This window comes from Nerophis lumbriciformis, linkage group LG21 (assembly GCF_033978685.3).
Source record: "Nerophis lumbriciformis linkage group LG21, RoL_Nlum_v2.1, whole genome shotgun sequence".
Taxonomy (NCBI): Eukaryota; Metazoa; Chordata; class Actinopteri; order Syngnathiformes; family Syngnathidae; genus Nerophis; species Nerophis lumbriciformis.
Window position 1 is genome coordinate 21673670 of NC_084568.2, and position 23323 is coordinate 21696992.

Consider the following 23323-nt stretch of genomic DNA (forward strand, 5'->3'; position numbering starts at 1 on the left):
TTAGGCATACTAATGTGTTAAGTCCACGACTGAATATATCGGTATCGGTTGATATCGGTATCGGTAATTAAAGAGTTGGACAATATTGGAATATCGGATATCGGCAGAAAGCCATTATTGGACATCTCTAATAAAAACTCTATAACCTAAAAACAACAGCGCTGGAAGGAGCTTTATACGACATGAAGAGAATATGAATACTTTTATATATTTAGGGAAAGTAAATTAAATATTACTTTTATCTTTAATTATGATCATGATACCTGTTTATGTTACGGCACACGACTGGAGAGAACTGAAAAATATTGACCTCATCGCTCTTATGTTCATGGTATCGATACATCGATATTGGCATTGACCCGCCCCCTTATTTCTCAATTAACCACTAAAGTAACTTCTACTGTTTGTGGACCCCGCAATCAAGACCACATATGGGTTGTATACCAATATTTAATATGTTTTATCCTATTTATTCTTTTGTTTGATAGAAGAAGAAAAAAGGTCGCTGCAAGCGCCACCGTTTTGCACACGGTGCAGCAGTCACAAGATGAATCTTTCATTTAGCTTTTTGCACACCGGCTGCCTGCATTCAACTGTGCAGAAAGCAGCTCCTGTAACTTTGTCTTTTAAAGTCAAGACGCCTCTTTTTATTGTCGTTTTTCTTTTCTTTTCTCTCCCAATTGAGGGATTAATCTCCGCTGTGACCGCTTCGTCTTGTCATCATGCTCAAAGCCAACAAGGACCCTGAGAGGTCTCACCTGGTGACTGATGTAAAAAACACCTACTCGAACCCAGGAAGGTAAGACTTTTGATTTATTATAGATTATTAAAAAAAAAAAAAAAAAAGAAGTTAATATTCGACCCAAACTTTAAGCAGCTTAACCATGACTGTAGTAAGTAGTTAATTGAATGGCACTTTCGAGACCTTTGTGACGTACTTAGTCGTCTTGTTATCTGTAGTAGGAGTTTAATTTGGGTATAGTCTTGTTTTTCCTCTTGTTAGGTTCCTTTTTTCTTTTTTGTCCACACGGGACTAAAGCTTGCGGGGATTAGCAGTGTGCAAACATCAGTCCACTCACTAGTCACTAGTGACATCCCTCGGCTCTTTTGCACGCTGCCACTAACTCAAAAGCTACACGGTTAGCATGTTCTACACATCCGCAGATTCGTCACTGTTCGATTGATGTCGTATAAAAACAAAATATACGTCACATTAGTGACACTCACACGGCGTGGTCTTTTATTTATTTTTTAAATATATATATATATTTTAACTTACGTTAACTTTTATTTACACTTCTTTTATTTGTGGAAAGTGGTAGCAATAAATAACTCTCCAGCTCACCTTGCCTTGACCCTATGAGGACAGGCTGTATCCGTGTAGCCAGACGGTAAATGACAAAATTATCTACCGGAAGCTTAAATAATCGTATTTTAGTCTGCTCCAGTAAAATATCACCACATACCAGGATATTCTAGAGCAGGGGTCCCCAAACTACGGCCCGCGGGCCGGATCCGGCCCCCCAGCATCCAAAATCCGGCCCACAGGAAGTCCCAAGTAATTTTTTTATTTATTTATTTTATTTTATTTATTTTTTTATCTTTCCTTTCTAATCCATTTTCTACCGCTTGTTACTCTTGGTGTCTCCTGGCGGCTCAGGCAAATCATAGTGTCTAAAAATGAATTTTCCCATCGATAACGTGACTATGTTAAATGTTGATGTTAATTGACAAAACGGATTATAAAGACAATGTATGTGTATATATATATATATATATATATATATATATATAAGGCCAAATTGTTTTAACCCAATGCGGCCCCCGAGTCAAAAAGTTTGGGGACCCCTCTTCTAGAGCTTACTAAAACGCTTTTTTAACTTTTTTTTTTAAATACACCGACAACATTAAAGGAGAGAAGTTGCTTTTGGCTTAACAGCGCCCCCACCTGGCTGTTAAGAGGCACGTGAGACAATGCAAAGCAACTTTCCAAGTTCACCTTTTGATCCTAATGACAGATCATGTGTATATAAAATCATGAATAATTCCTTATTTTATACATTCATTATGTTGTAATGTTTAGTAGTCACCCAAATGAGGTGTCAGTCGTGTTGTGCCAAGTGTTGCTCTGGTCTTGACTTTGCAGACTTTGTTGGAGTATTGTTGTGTCAGGTTTCGTTGAATTTGTGTGCACAATTAAGTATCGTTTAAAAAGGCTAACAATGCATCCCTTTTATTGCTGTTGGACTGTAAGGATGTGGGGTTGTCTTTGTAAACATGCATTTATCAAAACAGCAAATGGTGGCCAACATACTCTGCTGGATTACCTGGATTTAATCAGTCAGAACATTGGTGTAATTATTTAAATATACATTTTGTGCTCTGCGGATTCTGGCAACATAGATAAGGGCTTTCTTCGTTTTTTTTTGTGCAACGATGTCGCCACAGAAGGGAGCGGTGATGATAACCATAGAACTGTATAATTTAAGATTGACACTCTATACAATACACTGAATTGAATAAATAAAATACCTCACAAAGTATTTTTTTGTAAAAGTTTAAATTTTAAATAATTTACTTTTGTAACTAGAACACTGCAAAGGCTTTTGCAAATCTAGCATGAAGATATTTAACTACCATATTTTTCAGACTATAAGGCGCACCTAAAATCCTTTTAATTTTCTCAAAACTTGACAGTGCGCCTTATAACCCGGTGCGCCTAATGTACGGAATAATTCTGGTTGTGCTTACCGACCTCGAAGCAATTTTATGTGGTACATGGTGTAATGATAAGTATGACCAGTAGATGGCAGTCATACATAAGAGATATGCGTGACTGCCATTTTACAACTTTAAATGTTCATTGAAAATATAGAACATTACACACGGCACTCAAAAATCTGTCAAAATGTTTTAGCTTGACTTTGAAGCCGCACCGCTTGATGGATTGGCGGCCTATTACGGCTACCATAGTCAGAGATACACGTATTACGATGGTGTGTGTATAAGGACCGCAAAATGGCACCCATTAGCAGACATATTACCTGGCGTTTTGTTTCACAATATTATGCAAAACCAACTTTTCTTACCTTCTGGTACCTGCTAATGTGTATTTGAGATCTGCATAAGTCCTGAAAATTTGCGCATGTCCGCCACTGTAGTCCGTGCCGATTCCGTAGTCGATAAGCTTCTTCTTTTTCTCTATCTTCTTGTTATGGGACATTCATCCTCTGCTGTTGCCATTTCTAATATAAAGTAGCATAAAGTTCTAACTTATATCTCGCTATGGAAGCGCTAAAAACTACCAGTGTAGTGAGTTTACATAATTCACACACGGAACTTTAGTTATTAGGGAGTTCCGGTCGGACGTTTTTTCACGGGACACATTTCCGGCGTTGTTGTTGCACTCGTGAGCTACGGATGAGAAGATGCTGCTCCGTTATTGATTGAAGTAAAGTCTGAATGTCATTAAAACAGTTAGCGCCATCTTTTGACACTTCTTCCACTCCCGTCCTTGCACGCTACACCGCTACAACAAAGATGACGGGGAGGAGACTGTCGAAGGTGAGCCACGTAAATAAGACCGCCCACAAAACGGAGCATCCTCAAGCGACTGTCAGAAAGGGACTTGACGATGATCTGTAAAACATAATCTATGCAACATTTTGACCAAAGAACCACCATTACATGTTATGTAGACCACAAGGAAGTGTTTTACATTTAGAAAAAAAAAATCATATTATGACCCCTTTAATGTGCGCCTTTTGTATGAAAAAATAGACCTGACTAAACCCGCTCATCGGCAGTGCGCCTTATAATCGGGTGTGCCCTATGGTCCGGAAAATACGGTACCTAGTTACTTTTCTTGTATCTTCTTCTTTTTGGATCTATTTTATATATCTCCATGCAGAAGTCTTAGCCTCGAGGCAGTGAAGCAAAATCTCACAGGTAGCGTCAAACATTGCCATGACAACAGCCATGCCCAGGAAGACCGTGAGAGGGAGAAGAAAGTGGCCAGGAAGAGGTTGTACGTGGTCTCGGTCGTCTGCCTGATTTTCATGATTGGCGAAATCCTCGGTGAGTCATGGATTTTTAAAATGTTGTTCTGTTAAATACCGTTAAATACCGTCTGCCTAAACATACTTTTTTCGGCCTTTCCAATCTTCCCAGGTGGCTATTTTGCAGGAAGCCTTGCTGTGATGACCGACGCGGCCCACCTGCTTGTAGACTTCACCAGCTTCCTCATCAGCCTGCTGTCCCTCTGGCTCTCCTCCAGACCGGCAACACACAAACTCAGCTATGGCTGGCATCGTGCAGGTACCACATGACCGTCGTCATGTCCTGCAGAAGTCTGACTATTATCTGTTTGTACTAAACATAGACTGAGGGGATTTTTAATACTCATGATTTATTTTTGAGGTACTAGTTTAAAATGTTGTTTTTGTGTTTTTTTCCCTTTGCAAATTGTATTTAATTTATAATATATATATATATATATATATATATATATATATATATATATATATATATATATATATATATATATAAATTTAAAAGAAATATATATTAAAATAAAATAAATATATATATATATATATATATTTCTTTTTTTAAATATATATTAAAAATAAAAGATGGATATATATATATATATATCTTTTATTTTTAAATATATATTAAAAATAAAAGATAGATATATATCTATCTTTTATTTTTAATATATATTTAAAAAATAAATATATATATACATATATTTCTTTTTTTTTTTAAATATATTTAAAAAAATAAATATATATATATATATATATATATATATATATATATATATGAAAATGTCTCTAAACAACAAAATGTTAATTATAACATTCTGGTTAATTCTACAACTTTACGTTACACATTACAGAAAACTTGTTGCAAGAAAAAAGAAATATACAAAAAAGTCATAAAAATTAATCATGAGAACAAACAGTTATTACTGTTACTATTATTACCAAATTAAAAGCAGGATATCATAGAAAACTTGTTATATCACAAGGGGAAAAAAAGAAAATAAGGCATGAAAATATGACATACATTTCTGACAGTTCTTTTTGTGTCCCAATAACAAAGTTATATTACAAGAAAGGTCAACTATTACAAGGGGAAGTTGTAATCCTACAAAATTAAGACCAGAATATTACAACAAAAATGTAATGCAAGAAAAAAAAACTAAGTCTTAAAATTCTAAGCAAAAAAGTTAGTTAGAAAACAAAATTCTATATTTTCCAATGGCATTGTCAAAATATGATTGGCAAATCCCTAAAACTGTATACTGTATGTATCTTGTTACATTCCAAAAGTCGTTCACATAATTTGCCGATTGTACGACTTTTCGGTGACTCTTCAACAAAGACAAGAAGCCAAAAAGTGTGATGATAACCATAGAAGCAGAAGTCAAACTCACTGTTGTGTGTTACTTTGTGTCAATCGTCCCAATTCCTTTCTCCTCACCGTGGCAGAGATTCTGGGTGCCCTCCTGTCAGTTGTAACCATCTGGTTGGTGACGGGAGTGTTGGTCTACCTGGCAGTGGAGCGCATGATCAGTGACGATTACACCATTGAGGGCACGGTCATGCTCATTACCTCCGGCTGTGCTGTTTTGGCCAACATTATGTATGCAGACCACACACTTGAATCATCTTGAAATGTATCCACGGTGACTGCATTTCACACCTGTCCTCCCAGCATGGCCCTCACCCTTCATCAGTCGGGACACGGCCACAGTCACGGAGGACTCTCGTCTCATGGCCACAGTCACAAGGACTTGGAGGAAAGCAAAGCCCATCAAGGTGGGTGGAGGGAGTTAATTTCCAATGTTGGTGGAAAAATCTGATGCAAATGCAAACAAACACTGCACCTCAGGGTGCAGTGTTTCTTTGTCAGGGTACAAAGTCTTTCAAATATTCTCTTAATCAGACCATATATTTGGTATTTTAGATGGAATCTTTACCTAAAGATTCCATCTAATATACCGAATATATGGTCAGATTACAAGACAATTTGAAAGAGTATATGAATAAGAAGACATAATGAACCTTGAAGTAGTTATGTGTGGAATGTTCACTATGCTGAATTCTATGCAGTTTTCTGACATTTAAATTTTTTAACTTTTCTTGTAAATTACATTTGTCTTGTGATATTCTGAAATTACAATTAGAATATTGCAAGTAACTATTGTTCCCACATTTTTTAATAAATCATGTATGTATGTATGTGTACATTGTATATTTCAGAATAAGAGAACGACAGTACTAAAATATTTATTTTATATATATTTTTATAATTATTATATTCTTTACATAATTTTACTGTAATAGTCTGGTTTTAATTTCAGATTGTTAGAACTACAGTACTAACATATTTTTTCATAAATCTCTTTTTTTTCTGGAAGTTTTAAGACTTCTGTAATTCTTTTTTTTTCTTGTAACATCTGTTATGTAATTCTTATTTTAATGTGGCAAAATTAAAAACAATTTTCATTTAAATATGCTATTCATCATAAATTACTTTTTTTTTTCTTTAAATTTTAGGAGTCAATACAAAATAATTTTGTTAACCAATGTTTTTCGTATTCCTCTGTTTTGATTTTAAGTATTACAACCATTTTTTTTCTAGGAATGTTAATTTTTAGTAAATATATATATTTTTAATTCCATATTACAATTTGTTTCTCCTAAAATATATTTTTTCTTCACATTTTAAGACCTCGGGAAAAAAAACTTCAAATAGTTTTTTCTGAATCACAACTTTTTTATTTAATTCAAGACTTAATTAAATTATATATGTTTGTATTATAATTAGAGTTGTACGTTGTACAATCAAAGTACTGCGGTATTAATGAATCAAACGGTACGATACTGCCTCTAAAAAATATATTTTCCTTTTTTTCTTTTTAAAAAAAAAATGAGCATGTTACATTGCTGGATTTACGAGCAGTGGAGCATGTTCGGCAACGCACACACTAGGAGTACTTACAAGCAGACAGTGTGTAGACAGAAAAGGGAGAATGGACGTATTTTGGATTAAAAACTAAAGATAAAGGTGAAGCTATAACACTGAGACGCCCTCAGGAAGAGGTGCTTTAAGACATGACTAGCGGCTAACGTCCATCCGCAGTCTGCAGTGTTTTAGCTACTTCTAGATCACTAATCCTCGCCTCCATGGCAACAAAGTGAGTTTATTACAAGTATCACATATACATGCTTCACTACACACCTTAGAAGGATACAATAGCTCATCGTTAACCAGTGTTGGGTTCGTTACTGAAACAAAAAAACTATTGAACGTATTCACTACATTACTCATATTATAATCTTCACCGTTTTCATCAATAAAGTAATCAGGATATGTCAACTTTGAATATCCTTGTTTGATTAGACTATTCAAAACATCCCAAGTGCCTTTTATATTGTTTTTGTTTTCATATAGTTTTTTTGATAATATAACCGTTTGCTTGTTCTTATAAAATCAGTTAATTTATTTTTGTACTTCTTGTATCGTTGTTCGACTTCTTTTGTTTTTAAAAGTTTGTAGAGATTGTTTTTCTTTTTACAGGCATTAATTATCCCTTTTGTGATCCAAGGGCTATTATTATTTTTTTCTTTTTTATAAAATATTATTTCACGGGACAGTGTTTATTATGCAGGGAAGTGAAGATGTCTAAAAAATTACAATAAGCACTAAAAAAATTACAATAAGCACTGTCCACATTTGGTTCTCTGTATACTGAAGTCCAATCCTGAACTGCTAAGCTATTGTTTAGGGCACAGATTGTTTCCTCAGTTGTTATTCGTTTAGAGATTTTTGCCATAATGTCTTTGGTTTTCTTGAGATGACAGTCATGTAAAGTAAAAACAGGTAAATGGTCAATGATATCACATATAAATAGGCCACAGGTGATTTGATTTCCCATAATGTTAGTAACAATGTTGTAGATGATTGTGGCACTATGTGTTGTTATTTTGCTTGGTTTGGTTATGGTTTGATATAGAGACAAGCTGTACATTGTGTCAATGAAGTCATCAACATGTTTTTGCTTGGTTGAGTTTAACAAATCAATGTTTAAAATCACCACAGATAAATATGGTTTTATGGTTCACAGAGGAAAATAGTTTACCATCCACTCATTGAAAGTTTCTATGCTTGAACCAGGTGCCCGATATACACAACTCATGAAGATATTTGTCTATTTGTCATTTAGGATTTCCACTGTTAAACATTCAAATAATCCATCGACTGCTATGGTCATGTTTGTTAAAACTTTAAATGTAACAGATTTATGAATGTACAATGCGACCCCTCCTATTTTATTTATTCTGTTTATGTATCTTAATTCATAGTCATTCAGACTAAAATCAATACCTTTATCATTGTTGAACCAGGTTTCAGTAATTGCCAATAATGGTAAATGGATGACTAAATTCTTTCAAGTAATCCTTGATAGCCTCAAAGTTAGTGTACATGCTTCGACTATTGAAATGTATTATTGACAGACTATCTTCTGATTTTACACCACTGCTTTCATATTGTTCACAGGTAAAATAATTACAGTTTTTTACAAAAAAAAAAATTATTATCAGGGTCTATCTCCATATCAGTCTCTGTATTATGTCAATGTATTATTGACAGACTATCTTCTGATTTTACACTGCTGCTTTCATATTGTTCACAGGTAAAATAATTACAGTTTTTTTACAAAAAAAAAAATTATTATCAGGGTCTATCTCCATATCAGTCTCTGTTGTGGCGTGTCTTGTCGATACTACAATTATTACATCGATATTGTTTTCACCAAAATATGATCATGTAACTACTTGGTATCGAATCGATACCCACATTTGTGGTATCATCCAAAACTAATGTAAAGCATCTAAGCCACAGAAGAATAAGTGATTATTACATTTTAACAGAAGTGTAGATAGAACATGTTAAAATAGAACATAACCAGATATTAACAGTAAATGAACAAGTGTATTAATAATCCATTTTTACAGCTTGTCCCTCATAATTTTGACAAAATAATAGAATGATAAATGACACAATATGTTACTGCATACGTTAGCAGACAAATTAGGAGCCTTTGTATGCTTACTTACTACTAAAAGACAAGTTGTCTAGTATGTTTACTATTTTAAGGACAGAATTGTTCTTGGATTGCAATAAGAAACATATGTTTAATGTACCGTTAGATTTTTTGTTAAAATAAAGCCAATAATGCCATTTTCTATGGTCCCCTATAGTTCTAAAAGTATCAAATGCATTTTGGTACCGCTGCCAAAATGTTGGTTTCGGGACAACACTAATTATAATATTTCAATCTTAATTTTGGTATTATAATGTATGAAATGTACAATTTGCTGACTTTATGCTGTCTTCCGTCAGGACGCAGATTGCAGCAAGCGAACGCCAGCGTGCGTGCTGCCTTTGTGCACGTGCTGGGGGATCTTCTCCAAAGTATCAGCGTGTTTGTCAGCGCCATCATTATCTTCTTCAAGGTGAGGAGCTTGTCTTGGAGAGAGGAAGTCATCTAGGGCCCAGTTCTTAAATCGCTCACTTCATCCAAGATGTGCAATCTGGGTGGAGCAACACTTAAATGTGGACGTTTCTTGTCAAATCTGTTCTTACTTCTGTTCTTGCATGCCTCTGAGGCTGTAAGAAGAAGAATTGTTCTTGAAGTTTGGATGCAGTGTACACCACACGTGATGGAATAAGACTTCCACAAAGCAATAAATCTATTCTGATCACTTAAATCACAGGTGTCAAACTCAAGGCCCGGGGGCCAGTTCTGGCCCGCCACATTGTTTTATGCGGCCCGCAAAAGCCCGGAAGTAAAGTGCAGTAATAAAGCACTTCATCTTAAATGTATTCGCTCTTTCAATTTTGACTGAAAAAGTGCATGCGATGCATACAATTGCATGTCTTTTAAACTTCAGAACAATCTGAACAGGCAAAAAAATATTGTATAAACACGGGGGTGTCCAAAGGCATATTGTTGGATAAAAATAATTATAGTAAAATTGTAAACAAAAGAAGGGAAAAAAGCAAACATTTCTAATGCGAAAAACTTTAAACACTGAATACAACTCAGGTGTCCAAACGTCTTCTACTAAGGGTTCCATACTGAAAAGTCAAAGTATGCGGGGGCCATTTTTATTTTTTATTTTGTAAAAAAAACAAACACAAAAGACAAAAATTATACTTTATTTAAAGATAACATTTAGGGTGAGCTTTGGGTTTTAAGTGAAAGTAGATTATTAGTTATTAGTATCAAAATGTCAGCTTTTTCTCATGACATTATGTCTATTTGCTCTTATGTCTTTTTACTGTTTGTATTTACCAGTGTAATAATTAATAGTATGCATTGTCACCTATAAAACAAAGCTGACACCAAGCTTTGTCCTTAAATGTATGTATGTTTTGTGTTTTTTACAAAATCAAAATATATCAACTTCGGGCTGCAACTAACGATTAATTTGATAATTGATTAATCTGTCGATTATTACTTCAATTAATCAATTAATAATCGGATAAAAGAGACAAACTACATTTCTATCCTTTCCAGTATTTTATTGGAAAAAAAACAGCATACTGGCACCATACTTATTTTGATTATTGTTTCTCAGCTGTTTGTACATGTTGCAGTTTATAAATAACGGTTTATAAAAAAATAAAAACAATAATAATTGCCTCTGCGCATGCGCATAGCATAGATCCAACGAATCTATGACTAAATTTATCGCCAACTATTTTTATAATCGATTTTAATCGATTTAATCGATTAGTTGTTGCAGCCGTAATATCAACACACTTTGACTTTTTATTATGTGGCCCCTGTTGGAAAAAGTTGCGCCTCTGTATTAACATATTTTCCTAACATTTTTGCATGCCTTTCCCCCCTCACTTATTATTTCAAAAGCAAGTACGTTATCCATCAATTTGTATCTTAAAAAAAAAAAAATGGAGATCCATTGGGAATTGTGTAATAACATATTGAGGCGATTACATATTATAATTCTTATATATTTACTGTACCATGCGGCCCTCTGAGAGCAGCCAGAACTGCAATCCCAAACTTAATTAAAAAAAAAAAAAAAAAAAAAAATAGAAATCTGCCACACCTCATTTCCCAGTAATATGTTCATGCAGATCCACACAACTGCCCCACCCCCCTGTAAAACCCCCTCCCTTTGAGCAAATGTTGATTGTAGTTATTTTCACATCATACTTTGCATTAGAGTTGTCTCCATACCAGTATTTTGGTACCGGTACCAAAATGTATTTCGATACTTTTGTATATAAAGGGGACCACAAAAAAATTGCATTATTGGCTTCATTTTAACAAAAAATCTTAGGGTCCATCAAACATATGTTTCTTATTGCAATTTTGTCCTTAAATAAAATAGTGAACATACAAGACAACTTGTCTTTTAGTAGTAAGTAAGCAAACAAAGGCTCCTAATTTAACTGCTGATGTATGCAGTAACATATTGTGTCAGTTATCATTCTATTATTTTGTCAAAATTATAAAGGACAAGCTGTAAAAATGTATTATTAATCCACTTTTTCATTTACTGTTAATATCGGCTTACTTTCTCTTTTAACATGTTCTATCTACACTTCTGTTAAAATGTAATCACTTATTTTTCTGTTTGGATGCTTTACATTAGTTTTGGATAATACCACAAATTTAGGTATCGATCCGATACCAAGTAGTTTCAAGATCATACATTGGTCATACTTTAAATTCCCATGTGTCCAGGGAGGTATTTCCTGAGTTTATGAATATCATTTAATTAAACAAAAAATGTATAATTTTGTGACGATAAAAAATATTGATTTAATCATAGTAGTATCGACTAGATACGCTACTGTACTTGGTATCATTACAGTGGATGTCAGGTGTAGATCCACCCATGGCGTTTGTTTACATTGTGACGGCGGTGAGCTATCGTATCCTCCTACGGTGTGTAGTGAAGCATGTTTAGCTATTCCTCGTCCTGCAGGGATGATACTTGTAAAAACTCACTTTATTTGTCGCCATGGAGGCGAGGATTAGTGATTTAGAAGTAGCTAAAACACTGCCGATTGCGGATGGACAATAGCCGCTAACTAGCTAGCCATGTCTTAAAGCACCTCTTCCTGAGGGTGTTTCAGTGTTATAACTTCACTTTTATCGTTAGTATTTAAGCTAAAATGCGTCCGTTCTCCCTTTTCTGTCTACACACTGTGTCTGCTTGTAAGTACTCTGTGACTGTGTGCTGCCGAACATGCTCCTCTGCTCGTAAAACCAGCAATGTCACAAGGTGAAGACGACGTGCCGTCATGCCTGGGGGAAAAATAATAAAAAATAACAATAAAAATATGGCAAACCGGTACTTTTTGGAGTATGGTACTGTTTTTGATTCATTAGTACCGCGATACTATACTAGTACTCGTATACCGTACAACCCTACTTTTCATGTTGTAGTGCTGCACCCCACACTGTTATATAGTGAACTAAACGCTCCCTTTTGATTTCCTGCTTGTATTTCAGCCAGAATATAAGATGGCGGACCCCATCTGCACCTTCCTCTTCTCTATCTTAGTCTTGTGCACCACCTTCACCATCATGAGAGATATTCTGACCGTGCTAATGGAAGGTGAGTGTGCCATCCTCCGTGTTGGCTGGTGTAGTTGTGCCACTCACAGACCGTGTGTGTCCCAGGCACCCCGGCAGGGGTGAGGTTTGGCGAGGTCAGGGCTGGTCTGCTGGCTGTGCAAGGGGTCACGGCCGTCCACAACCTTCACATCTGGGCCCTCACCGTCAACCAGGCCGTCCTGTCTGCACACGTAGCCATAGGTGAGTTGTGTCAAAACCCCTTAATATTGTCTAACATTGGAGATGCTGACAACAGTTTAACAGAGTAATCTACAGTTATGATTACAGTTTCCACAAAACCAGTCGTCTATGAAGGGCATGAGTGGCTCATTTGATCACATTTTGTACGTGCATATGCCAATAAAGGGCGCTGCAAGTCAGCCAATATAAGCAACTTTCTTATATGGCGAGTGCCATTTTCCCCTTTAAAGGCCTACTGAAACCCACTACTACCGACCACGCAGTCTGATAGTTTATATATCAATGATGAAATCTTAACATTGCAACACATGCCAATACGGCCGGGTTAGCTTACTAAAGTGCAATTTTAAATTTTGCGCGAAATATCCTGCTGAAAACGTCTCGGTATGATGACACCTGCGCGTGACGTCACGGATTGTAGAGGACATTTTGGGACAGCATGGTGGCCAGATATTAAGTCGTCTGTTTTCATCGCAAAATTCCACTGTATTCTGGACATCTGTGTTGGTGAATCTTTTGCAATTTGTTCAATGAACAATGGAGACAGCAAAGAAGAAAGCTGTAGGTGGGAAGCGGTGTATTGCGGCAGGTGTTGTGCTGGATAACACCCCCCCCGCCGTAGTATGCACCCCCTGACTGTTGTGCCGGATGACACAGCCGGTGTTTCATTGTTTACATTCCCGAAAGATGACAGTCAAGCTTTACCATTGGCCTGTGGAGAACTGGGACAATAGAGACTCTTACCAGGAGGACTTTGAGTTGGATGCGCAGACGCGGGACCGTGAGTACGCATGCAGCTGCGGCTTCCAAACATTTGATCACTTGCCCGTACGTGCGTGCCGCTATGTGCATGTCACGTACGTAACTTTGGGGACTTTTGGGAAATATATGTGCTGTATGAACTTTGGGGAGGTGAATGGTACTTTGGGCTGTGGGATTGAGTGTGTTGTGCAGGTGTTTGAGTTGTATTGGCGGGTTATATGGACGGGAGGGCGGAGGTGTTTGTTATGCGGGATTCATTTGTGGCATATTAAATATAAGCCTGGTTGTGTTGTGGCTAATAGAGTATATATACTGTATGTCTTGTGTTTTATTTACTGTTTTAGTCATTCCCAGCTGAATATCAGGTCCCACCTGCCTCTCACAGCATCTTCCCTATCTGAATCGCTCCCACTGCCCTCTAGTCCTTCTCTCTCACTTTCCTCATCCACAAATCTTTCATCCTCGCTCAAATTAATGGGGAAATCGTCGCTTTCTCGGTCCGAATCGCTCTCGCTGCTGGTGGCCATGATTGTAAACAATGTGCGGATGTGAGGAGCTCCACAACCTGTGACGTCACGCGCATATCGTCTGCTACTTCCGGTACAGGCAAGGCTTTTTTATCAGCGACCAAAAGTTGCGAACTTTATCGTCGATGTTCTCTACTAAATCCTTTCAGCAAAAATATGGCAATATCGCGAAATGATCAAGTATGACACATAGAATGGACCTGCTATCCCCGTTTAAATAAGAAAATCGCATTTCAGTAGGCCTTTAAGTCAATGTAATGCATTGTACATAAAAAAAATATTACTTGCTTATTATTTCTCAACCGATTTTCATGCGGTTCATGTGCCATTAATGCCCATTTAATTTTTTCCGTTTGAAAAAAAAAGCACACTTGCCTAATGAAAGATGATTCTCAGTGTCCTTGTTTCAGCCGTACGGCGTATTTTGCAACACAATGTGCCGGAATTCTTGTCGTCTTTGCTTGTGTGCCGTTTACAACAACAGAACACCTTGTCGTTTTGCCCCTACTAGCTTAGGCTCGTCATAGGCATCCAGCTAAAAGGGGTGTGACGTATCAAGTTACTTACTGAAATGTAATGAATGGGTAGAGTATAATATCCTACAAAGCACATACAACATTTCAAAACAGATTTGTCAAAAGAGAAAGTAATTATAATCTAAATCAAGGGTGTCAAACTCAAATACAGAGTGGGCCAAAATTTTTAACTGAACAAAGCCGCGGGCCAAGGTTGAACAAATTAACCTTTTAATAGGGACCCAAACAAGTTTTGCATTGAATATTGAACAAGCAAGGCTTATATAACTTTATAGTGACATGCAAAATCGAGTTTCAAATAATAATAATAATAATTAAAAAATATCAATGGCATATCAAATAAAATTTTAATAAAGATTGAATGCCTCTTTTCTATTTGCAGCCTTCTGAGGTAAATTTCAAAATAAACTTTTTCCACAGGCTAATAATACATTTGAAAATAATAACAATAATGAATGAATCAAACATTCAAGCCTTGAAGTAGCAAGAGAAAGTGTATGAATAAAACGTTAATTATTGCTCAGTTTGCTACACTGATTTGCATTAACACTGAATATGGAACAAGCAACGCTTATATAACTTAATAGTGCAAAACCAACTTTCAAAAAACAAACGAAAAAACATCAATGGTATATTAAATAAAATTTAAATAAAAAATGTAATGCCTCTTTGCTATTTGCAGCCTTCTGAGGTAAATATCAACATTAACATTTTCCACAGGCTAATGAATTTGAAAATAAAATAACAATGAATAAATCAACCATTCAGGCCTTTTCACTGCTCAGTTTGCAACACACTGATCTAATCTGATGTGCCCAAGCCAGATACCTGGTATCTTTTCTTGGATGCTAGTTCATTAATGTCGGGGCTCAGGCTTTGAGCTGAGGCAACCTTCATTATTGAACGAAGGTGTTCATCAGTCAGACGTATCCTGTGAGACGTTTTCGTCATCTTCATTGAGGAGAAAAGTTGCTCACATAGATAAGTGCTGCCGAACATGGAGAGCAATTGAGCAGCTTGGGTGCGGAGCTGAGGCTGTCAGGGATGAGTTGTGGAAACTGTGCGGCGCCAACAGCATCATACTTTGACTTCAGAGTGTCATCAGGATGGTCTCCTGCTGGCCCCACTATGGATTGGACTCTCACTATTATGTTAGATCCACTATGGACTGGACTTTCACAATATTATGTCAGACCCACTCGACGTCCATTGCATCCGGTCTCCCCTAGAGGGGGGGGTCACCCAGGGGGGGTCACCCACATATGCGGTCCTCTCCAAGGTTTCTCATAGTCATGCACATCGACGTCTCATTGGCGTCCTTGCCCTTATGAGGGCTCTGTACCGCGGATGTTGTTGTGGCTTGTGCAGCCCTTTGAGACACTTGCGATTTAGGGTTATATAAATAAATATTGATTGATTGATGATCACACTGCAGTTCAATCAGCTCCATTCGGAGGTTAGTTGGTGCTTTTTCCACATCAACTGCGAAGGGATTACTAAGCAGTTCAAATCTACATTTCTGACCATCAAAGTCGCCAACTCGCCGGCTAAACTCAGCGCCGAGTGCACTGAATTTTTCAGCAAACTGTGCGCACACGGCGGTAGAGATCTTTTTATGGTTTGGCAGCAGGGAAAACAAAAGTTTTCCTTGCAGCAGCTGATTCTCCCACAGGCAGTTTAGTTTTAAAAGCTCTCACTGGCGAGTACATATCTGTGATGATGCAGCCCCGCCCCTGTAGCTGCAGGTTCAGCGCATCAAGATGGCTTGAGATGTCACACAGAAAGGCCAGCTCACACAGAAACTTTTGCTCCCGGACCTCTGCTGTGTCCTTCCCTTTGCTTTGAGGTGGGTGGGGTTGGGGGTGGGGGGGTTTGGTGGTAGCGGGGGTGTATATTGTAGCGTCCCGGAAGAGTTAGTACTGCAAGGGTTTCTCGGGATTTGTTCTGTTGTGTTACGGTGCGGATGTTCTCCCGAAATGTGTTTGTCATTCTTGTTTGGTGTGGGTTCACAGTGTGGCGCATATTTGTAACAGTGTTAAAGTTGTTTATACGGCCACCCTCAGTGTGACCTGTATGGTTGTTGATCAAGTATGCCTTGCATTTACTGAAGTGTTTGTAATAGCTACATATATTATGTGACTGGGCCGGCACACTGTTAATATGGAGGAAAAGCAGACGTGTCGACGGGTTGTAGAGGACGCTAAAGGCAGTACCTTTAAGGCACGCCTCCAATATTGTTGCCCGGGTAGAAATTGGGAGAAATTCGGGAGATTATCGGGAGGGGCACTGAAATTCGGGAGTCTCCCGGGAAAATTGGGAGGGTTGGCAAGTATGAGTATTAGCGGTGAGGTGAATGTGGTGTTACAGCGGCACCGCCGCTGTATAATACCGGCGGGCCAGTTCTAATCTTAATTTGATATTGCCTCAAGGGCCAAATGAAATTACATGGCGGGCCAAATTTGGCCTGCGGTCCAGAGTTTGACACCGATGATCTAAATGGAAGTGAGCTCTTTAATAGATCATGGTTTAGAACGGGGACAATGGAAAGAAGCATTTCAATCAAACTATGTAAAGTCCACTGTATTTAAAACAAATGTAAAAATCATGATGATGAAAAGTTAAAGTCCCAACGATTGTCACACACACACTTGACCCATCCCCATGTTCACCCCCTGGATTGTGAGGGGAGCAGTGAGCAGCAGCGGTGGCCGCGCTCGGGAATGTTTTTGGTGATTTAACCCCCAATTCCAACCCTTGATGTTGAGTGCCAAGCAGGGAGACTTGGCACCAAAGACCATTTTTATAGTCTTTGGTATGACTCGGCCGGGGTTTGAACTCATGACCTTCCAGTCTCAGGGCGGACACTCCAACCACAAGGCCACTGAGCAGTTCTTTAGATATGATTTGGAGTAAATTTATCGTTTCCATGTTTGTTTTGTTCTGTTATGAAATGTGTATGTTGGGAATATAGAAAACATGCCTAAATAGTCTTGAGTTGAACAACAAATGCAACTGTGTCAGTGGGGGGCAGATATTAAAAGTTACCCTATTTTTCGGACCATAGGGCGCACCGGATTATAAGGCGCATTGAAGGGGTCATATTATGATTTTTTTTCTAAATTGAAAACACTATCTTGTGGTCTACATCAGTGGTCCCCAACCTTTTTGTAACTGCGAACCGGTCAACGCTTGACAATTTTACCACGGACCGGAGGGTATGATTGGCGACCAGGGGGTGGGGGGCGTTGATTGTTATGACATAATAATACATGTGAATCCACTGTGTACTCAGCCCATTACATACATAGAAAATCACGTGGAAAAATATATAAATGACAAGAACCAGCTTGTTTATGAATGTTATTTTTCAACAGCTGAAATAAAGTTGCCCGTTTGAACAGTCATATAAGCCTCCTGCATGTTTGTGTGCCCGAGACTCTCCTCCTCTCCCCTCCCCTGCCCTCTCCCTCACCTCCCTCTGTTGGCGACCACTGTAACGATCTCTGATTTTGGTTGGTATGGTATTGTTTACATGCCTTCAAAATAAGATGCAGATACAACATTAAAAAGGAATATAAAGTGCATGAGAAGTTTAACTCACCGTAACGCTAAATCAATGGGAGCCCTGAGCTTGTTTCTCTGCAACGAGACGGTCCCAGCTGGGGGTAATGGGAGACAAATACACCCCAAGTGTGTTGCTTATGTCCAGTCTGCTCCGTTGTTTTGTTTTGGTGGCTGTCACTGCAGAAAATCCCGCTTCTCACAGATAGGATGTCGGAAATGGCAACAGGGTTTTTTCAGTGCTGTGGTGGCGATCTCGGGGTATTCTGCCATGACTTTAATCCAGAACATTGTTGTCTCAAACACACTTTTAAGGCTGCCGTCAATTGCCATCTCCAGCAGTTGATCTTCTTCTTGCACAGACACGCTGGATTCACCTGCTTTGTCAACAAATGGGTGGCGGATCCATTCCTTGGCAGTTCGTGGGTCCTTTGAAGTTGGGAAGTAGCGCTCAAACTTTTTTTTTAAAAGCACAGACAGGTGATCGTGCACCAGCTTGGTGAATGAAAGGCGCAGGCTCAGTCCCACACAAAATCCCCGCTAATGTTTGAGAGCCGGTCGCCACATATTATGCAGAGCGGGCTTGTTCACCTGTTGCGATAAATCCATATTTCAAGTATGGCTCCTGGTATTGTCTTATCAAAAGCTTTCTTTTTGTTTGAAGTCGTAGGCTGTTCTTCTCTCTCTCTTCGCTGTGCCTTTTCCCCTTTGCAAGGAAACTTTCCAAAGACGTCTGTTTTTTACTCATTTTGCTAGCTGGGTTAAATTTTGGCCCTCAAGTGACCAAGATATAACCGAGAGAATCCGGTCCTTTTTCCAAAATAAAAGATTGTTCGGGCTCAGATAATAAATAAAACAGAAATAATTTATTACCGTATTTTTCGGACTATAAGTCGCAGTTTTTTTCATAGTTTGGCCGGGGGTGCGACTTATACTCAGGAGCGACTTATGTGTGAAATTATTAACACATTATCGTAAAATATCAAATAATATTATTTAGCTCATTCACGTAAGAGACTAGACGTATAAGATTTCATGGGATTTAGCGATTAGGAGTGACAGATTGTTTGGTAAACGTATAGCATGTTCTATATGTTATAGTTATTTGAATGACTCTTACCATAATATGTTACGTTAACATACCAGGCACGTTCTCAGTTGGTTATTTATGCCTCATATAACGTACACTTATTCAGCCTGTTGTTCACTATTCTTTATTTATTTTAAATTGCCTTTCAAATGTCTATTCTTGGTGTTGGGTTTTATCAAAGAAATGTCCCCATAAAATGCGACTTATACTCCAGTGCGACTTATGTTTTTTTCCTTCTTTATTATGCATTTTCGGCTGGTGCGACTTATACTCCGGAGCGACTTATACTCCGAAAAATACAGTATGTGACGATAAGCGCTCACTTCATCACAGCAGAAATACGGTATTTCTTGTGCGGCCCGGTACCAATCGATCCACGGACCGATCCCGGGCCACGGCCCAGTGGTTGGGGACCACTGGTCTACATAACATGTAATGGTGGTTCTTTGGTCAAAATGTTGCATAGATTATGTTTTACAGACCATCTTCAAGTCGCTTTCTGAGCGTCTCTTCAGGATGTGCTTATTTTGTGGGCGGTCTTATTTACGTGGCTCACCTTCGACAGCGTCTTCTCCCCGTCATCTTTGTTGTAGCGGTGTAGCGTGCAAGGACGGGAGTAGAAGTGTCAAAAGACGGAGCTAACTGTTTTAATAACATTCAGTCTTTACTTAAATCAATAATGGAGCAGCATCTTCTCATCTGTGGATCACTAGTGCAACAACAACACCGGAAATGTGGCCCGTGAAAAACCGTCCGACCGGAACTCTCTAATAACTTAAGTTCCTTGGGTGAATTATGTAAACCCACTACAGTTTTTAGCGCTTTGATAGCTAGTCTACGGACAGATATAAGTAAGAACTTTACACTACTTTATATTAGAAATGGCAACAGCGGAAGATGAATGCCACATAAGAAGGTAGAGAAAAAGAAGAAGCTTATGACGACGGACTACAATGGCGGACGCGTGCACATTTTCAGGACTTATGCAGATCCCAAATACAGATCAGCAGGTACCAGAAGGTAAGAAAAGTTGGTTTTGCATAATATTGCGAAACAAAACGCCAGGTAATATGTCTGCTAAAAGGTGCCATTTTGCGGTCCTTATACACACACCATAAAAACACTCGTATGTTTAATGCGCCGACAATCCATCAAGCGGTGCGGCTTCATAGCTTACCGAAGTCGTACTAAAAACATTTTAGACAGATTTTTGATCGCCGTGTGTAATGTTTTATGTTCTCAATGGAACTGTGACAGTCGCAAGCTGTCGGGTGGGTTCCAAGGACCATCAAGGAATGACATACTGGCGGACAGGTTTAGACTTCTTTATTTTTCAACAAATCTTCGTCGTCGGTCGGTCGCTTTTCAGCTCCGCCTCCACCTGCTCGCTCTGCCGTTCGCTTTTCAGCGTCACGGTGTCGTCTCCCTTGCGCTCTCAGTCTCTCTCTCTCCTCGCTCCGCCGCTCCAGCTTCCCAGCTGCGTGCGTCGCTGTCGTTCGCGTGCTCTTTGTCACTCTCGCTCAGCATCAGCTTCCTGTTGGCTCTTCCTCCTCACTCCGCCTCTGTCCCCGACGTTTACGTCCGCCGCCCTTTTATACGGTGCGAGAGGATAATTACATTGTCCCCAGCTGCGCGATCCACGCACCTTTTATAGTGATTGAGGCGTCTCTCCCAGCGCGCCCCGCCTCGCTGCTCGCTCGCCGTCCACGCCTCTCCACAGGAACATTTAAAGTTTTGGTGTTTACTGCCATCATATTGCAGTCTACACGTATCTCTTGTGTGACTGCCATCTACTGGTCACACTTATCACCGTGTACCAAATAAAATTGCTTCGAGGTCCGTAAGCACAACCAGAATTATTCCGTACATTAGGCGCACCATAAGGCGCACTGTTGATTTTTGAGAAAATGAAAGGCGCCTTATAGTCTGAAAAATACGGTATACTTATTTCTGCTCCTTTTCATTCATGATTTACAGTATTTATTTTATTATGTTGATTGTTCTACCTGGAATGAATGAAATAAAGAACAAAACAAGTTACAACCAAGTATATACTTCTCCCCCAATAGGCCCCAGCTCAGCCGTGATGCTAGACCAGATCAGCAGTAAAAACCAACGAATGATGCGATTGCCTTTGCCCTGCAGCCCTGAACCTGAATATTTTCATCCTCTTCCCAGATGAGTCGGTGGACGCTCAGACCGTCCTGCGAGAGATGACGCAGGCCTGCTACTCCTCTTACAACTTCCACTCCGTCACCATCCAAATGGAGCGACAGGCTGACCTGAAGCCTGGGTGCAACCTGTGTGAGGACCCAAAGATGTAGTTTCGCGTCAGTCTTTGATGTAAATGTCCATGTTTTGCTCTTCTTTTGTCACTTATTTGTTGATACTGCAGTACACTGGACTGCATACACACACAAGTGTGTGCATGACTTTGCACTGATTACCGAGGTTTTCCATGAAGAGTGTGGAACTATTGATGAGACAATGAAGCTTATTTCCTATTTCAAGAGAAGCTACATCTGTCCATTCAGTCTTTTCCTGTTGTGCCTGAACTCTTTTTTTTTTTTTTAAATTTTTTTCCATTTTTATTGATAATCAAGTGCCTGTTAAAGTCAATTTATTATCACAATCTATCAGTATCAAAGCTGGCGGTCAAGGGTATTTCAGCTAAGGATGTTTGTATGCACTCATACTGGTTATTTACAAAGACCAGTAACATTTTTATACAGTTGTAAGGTATGAGTGGACTTCTTTTCAATAAATTCACAGTTCAAGTATGACAAACAGCTGTAGGGTGTGCAATACAGCAAATTGTGGTACTAATGTGATGCCTATATAAGAATCACACAGGGTCCCGTTTTGTATTAAGTAAAATGTAAATTTTAATGACGGTGCTTCATATGGGAGTTCACCACAAACACATTCCTAGCCCCTTCCTGCTCAGTCAGTGGCACACGGTGTTAGTGCTGACTGGTAACCAGGACTGCGAACGAATATACATGCAAGTTGGTTAATACTATTTTGGACAAAAAATGTATATTTAAAATGTGTTTTCCCCATGAATTTGTCTTATTACAAACCGTGTGTCAAATTGAATTCAAATTGGTTCACATAGTGAAAATATTTTATTTTTAATTTTGTTTAAAACCCCAATTTATCCAGGGGTGACATTGTTTGCCTTTTTAATTTCTTGGTCATGATTATAACATTTTAGGCAAAATAAAATATTTTAATTACATTTTTACCAATATATTGATGCAATATTGACAGTCATAATACAAATATTCCTTTTCGATACAATTGAGACAGCGTAAAAATACAAAGTCAGGAGATATTGTTTGCCCTCTCGTATCCAGGACTTATTCCGAGTTTGTAAGTAATATAAATATGAAATTATTCTAATTTTATAAAATACGTCAAAGTGGGCATGTATTGCAGCAATATGTTGACTTGTGGCGTTGTAATTGGGATTGTAAAAGTAATAATTTATCCTGCAGTCGCTATGAGTAGTATCAATTTTTTAAAGAATAAGTGGAGACAATACCCAAAAGATGAGCTACATAAAAGGAAAACTGAAATTCCTCATCTAAATGAATAATGAAAATGAACTAGTAATATGCGTCATGGAATTTTTTTTATTTATTAAATTTTTTAAACAAAAGCTGTTTCAGCGCATGAGAAAACTCATGAAATGAAAGGCATTTGACTATATTTTTTAATTGAAATATTTATTGTTACTTCCACAATCTACCACACCATGGCGCTGTCGCACCAGGGAACTTGGGCACACTCAGACGCTGTGCTTTACCGTAATGCCAGATATAATCCACTTTGGAAAGCAACATTCATAGACATTTATTGAGTGAAGACCTAAATTTTTTTTCTAATTTCCATGTATTAAAATCACAACAAGTGAACTAAAACGTCCTAATTTCCCAAACCTAATCCCCCGCGAGGTATTAAATTG

General features: G+C 38.3%; 1 protein-coding gene across 2 annotated transcripts; it reads left to right on the forward strand.

Annotated features, from left to right (window-relative positions):
• Window positions 1–400: 400 nt before the first annotated feature.
• On the forward strand, window positions 401–22487 carry slc30a8 (solute carrier family 30 member 8). Of its 2 annotated transcripts, none has more exons than XM_061982614.1 (9): window positions 401–799; window positions 3911–4077; window positions 4171–4317; window positions 5499–5652; window positions 5725–5828; window positions 9421–9533; window positions 12572–12677; window positions 12743–12877; window positions 21532–22482. In XM_061982614.1, exons 1-9 carry the CDS (start codon window positions 723–725, stop codon window positions 21675–21677), a joined length of 1149 nt encoding a protein of 382 aa, XP_061838598.1. In that variant the 5' UTR covers window positions 401–722; the 3' UTR covers window positions 21678–22482. The 2 variants fall into 2 exon arrangements, with proteins under 2 accessions (XP_061838598.1, XP_061838599.1); XM_061982615.1 differs by lacking the exon at window positions 401–799 and adding an exon at window positions 1285–1391 and having other exon boundaries at window positions 21532–22487.
• Window positions 22488–23323: the final 836 nt, after the last annotated feature.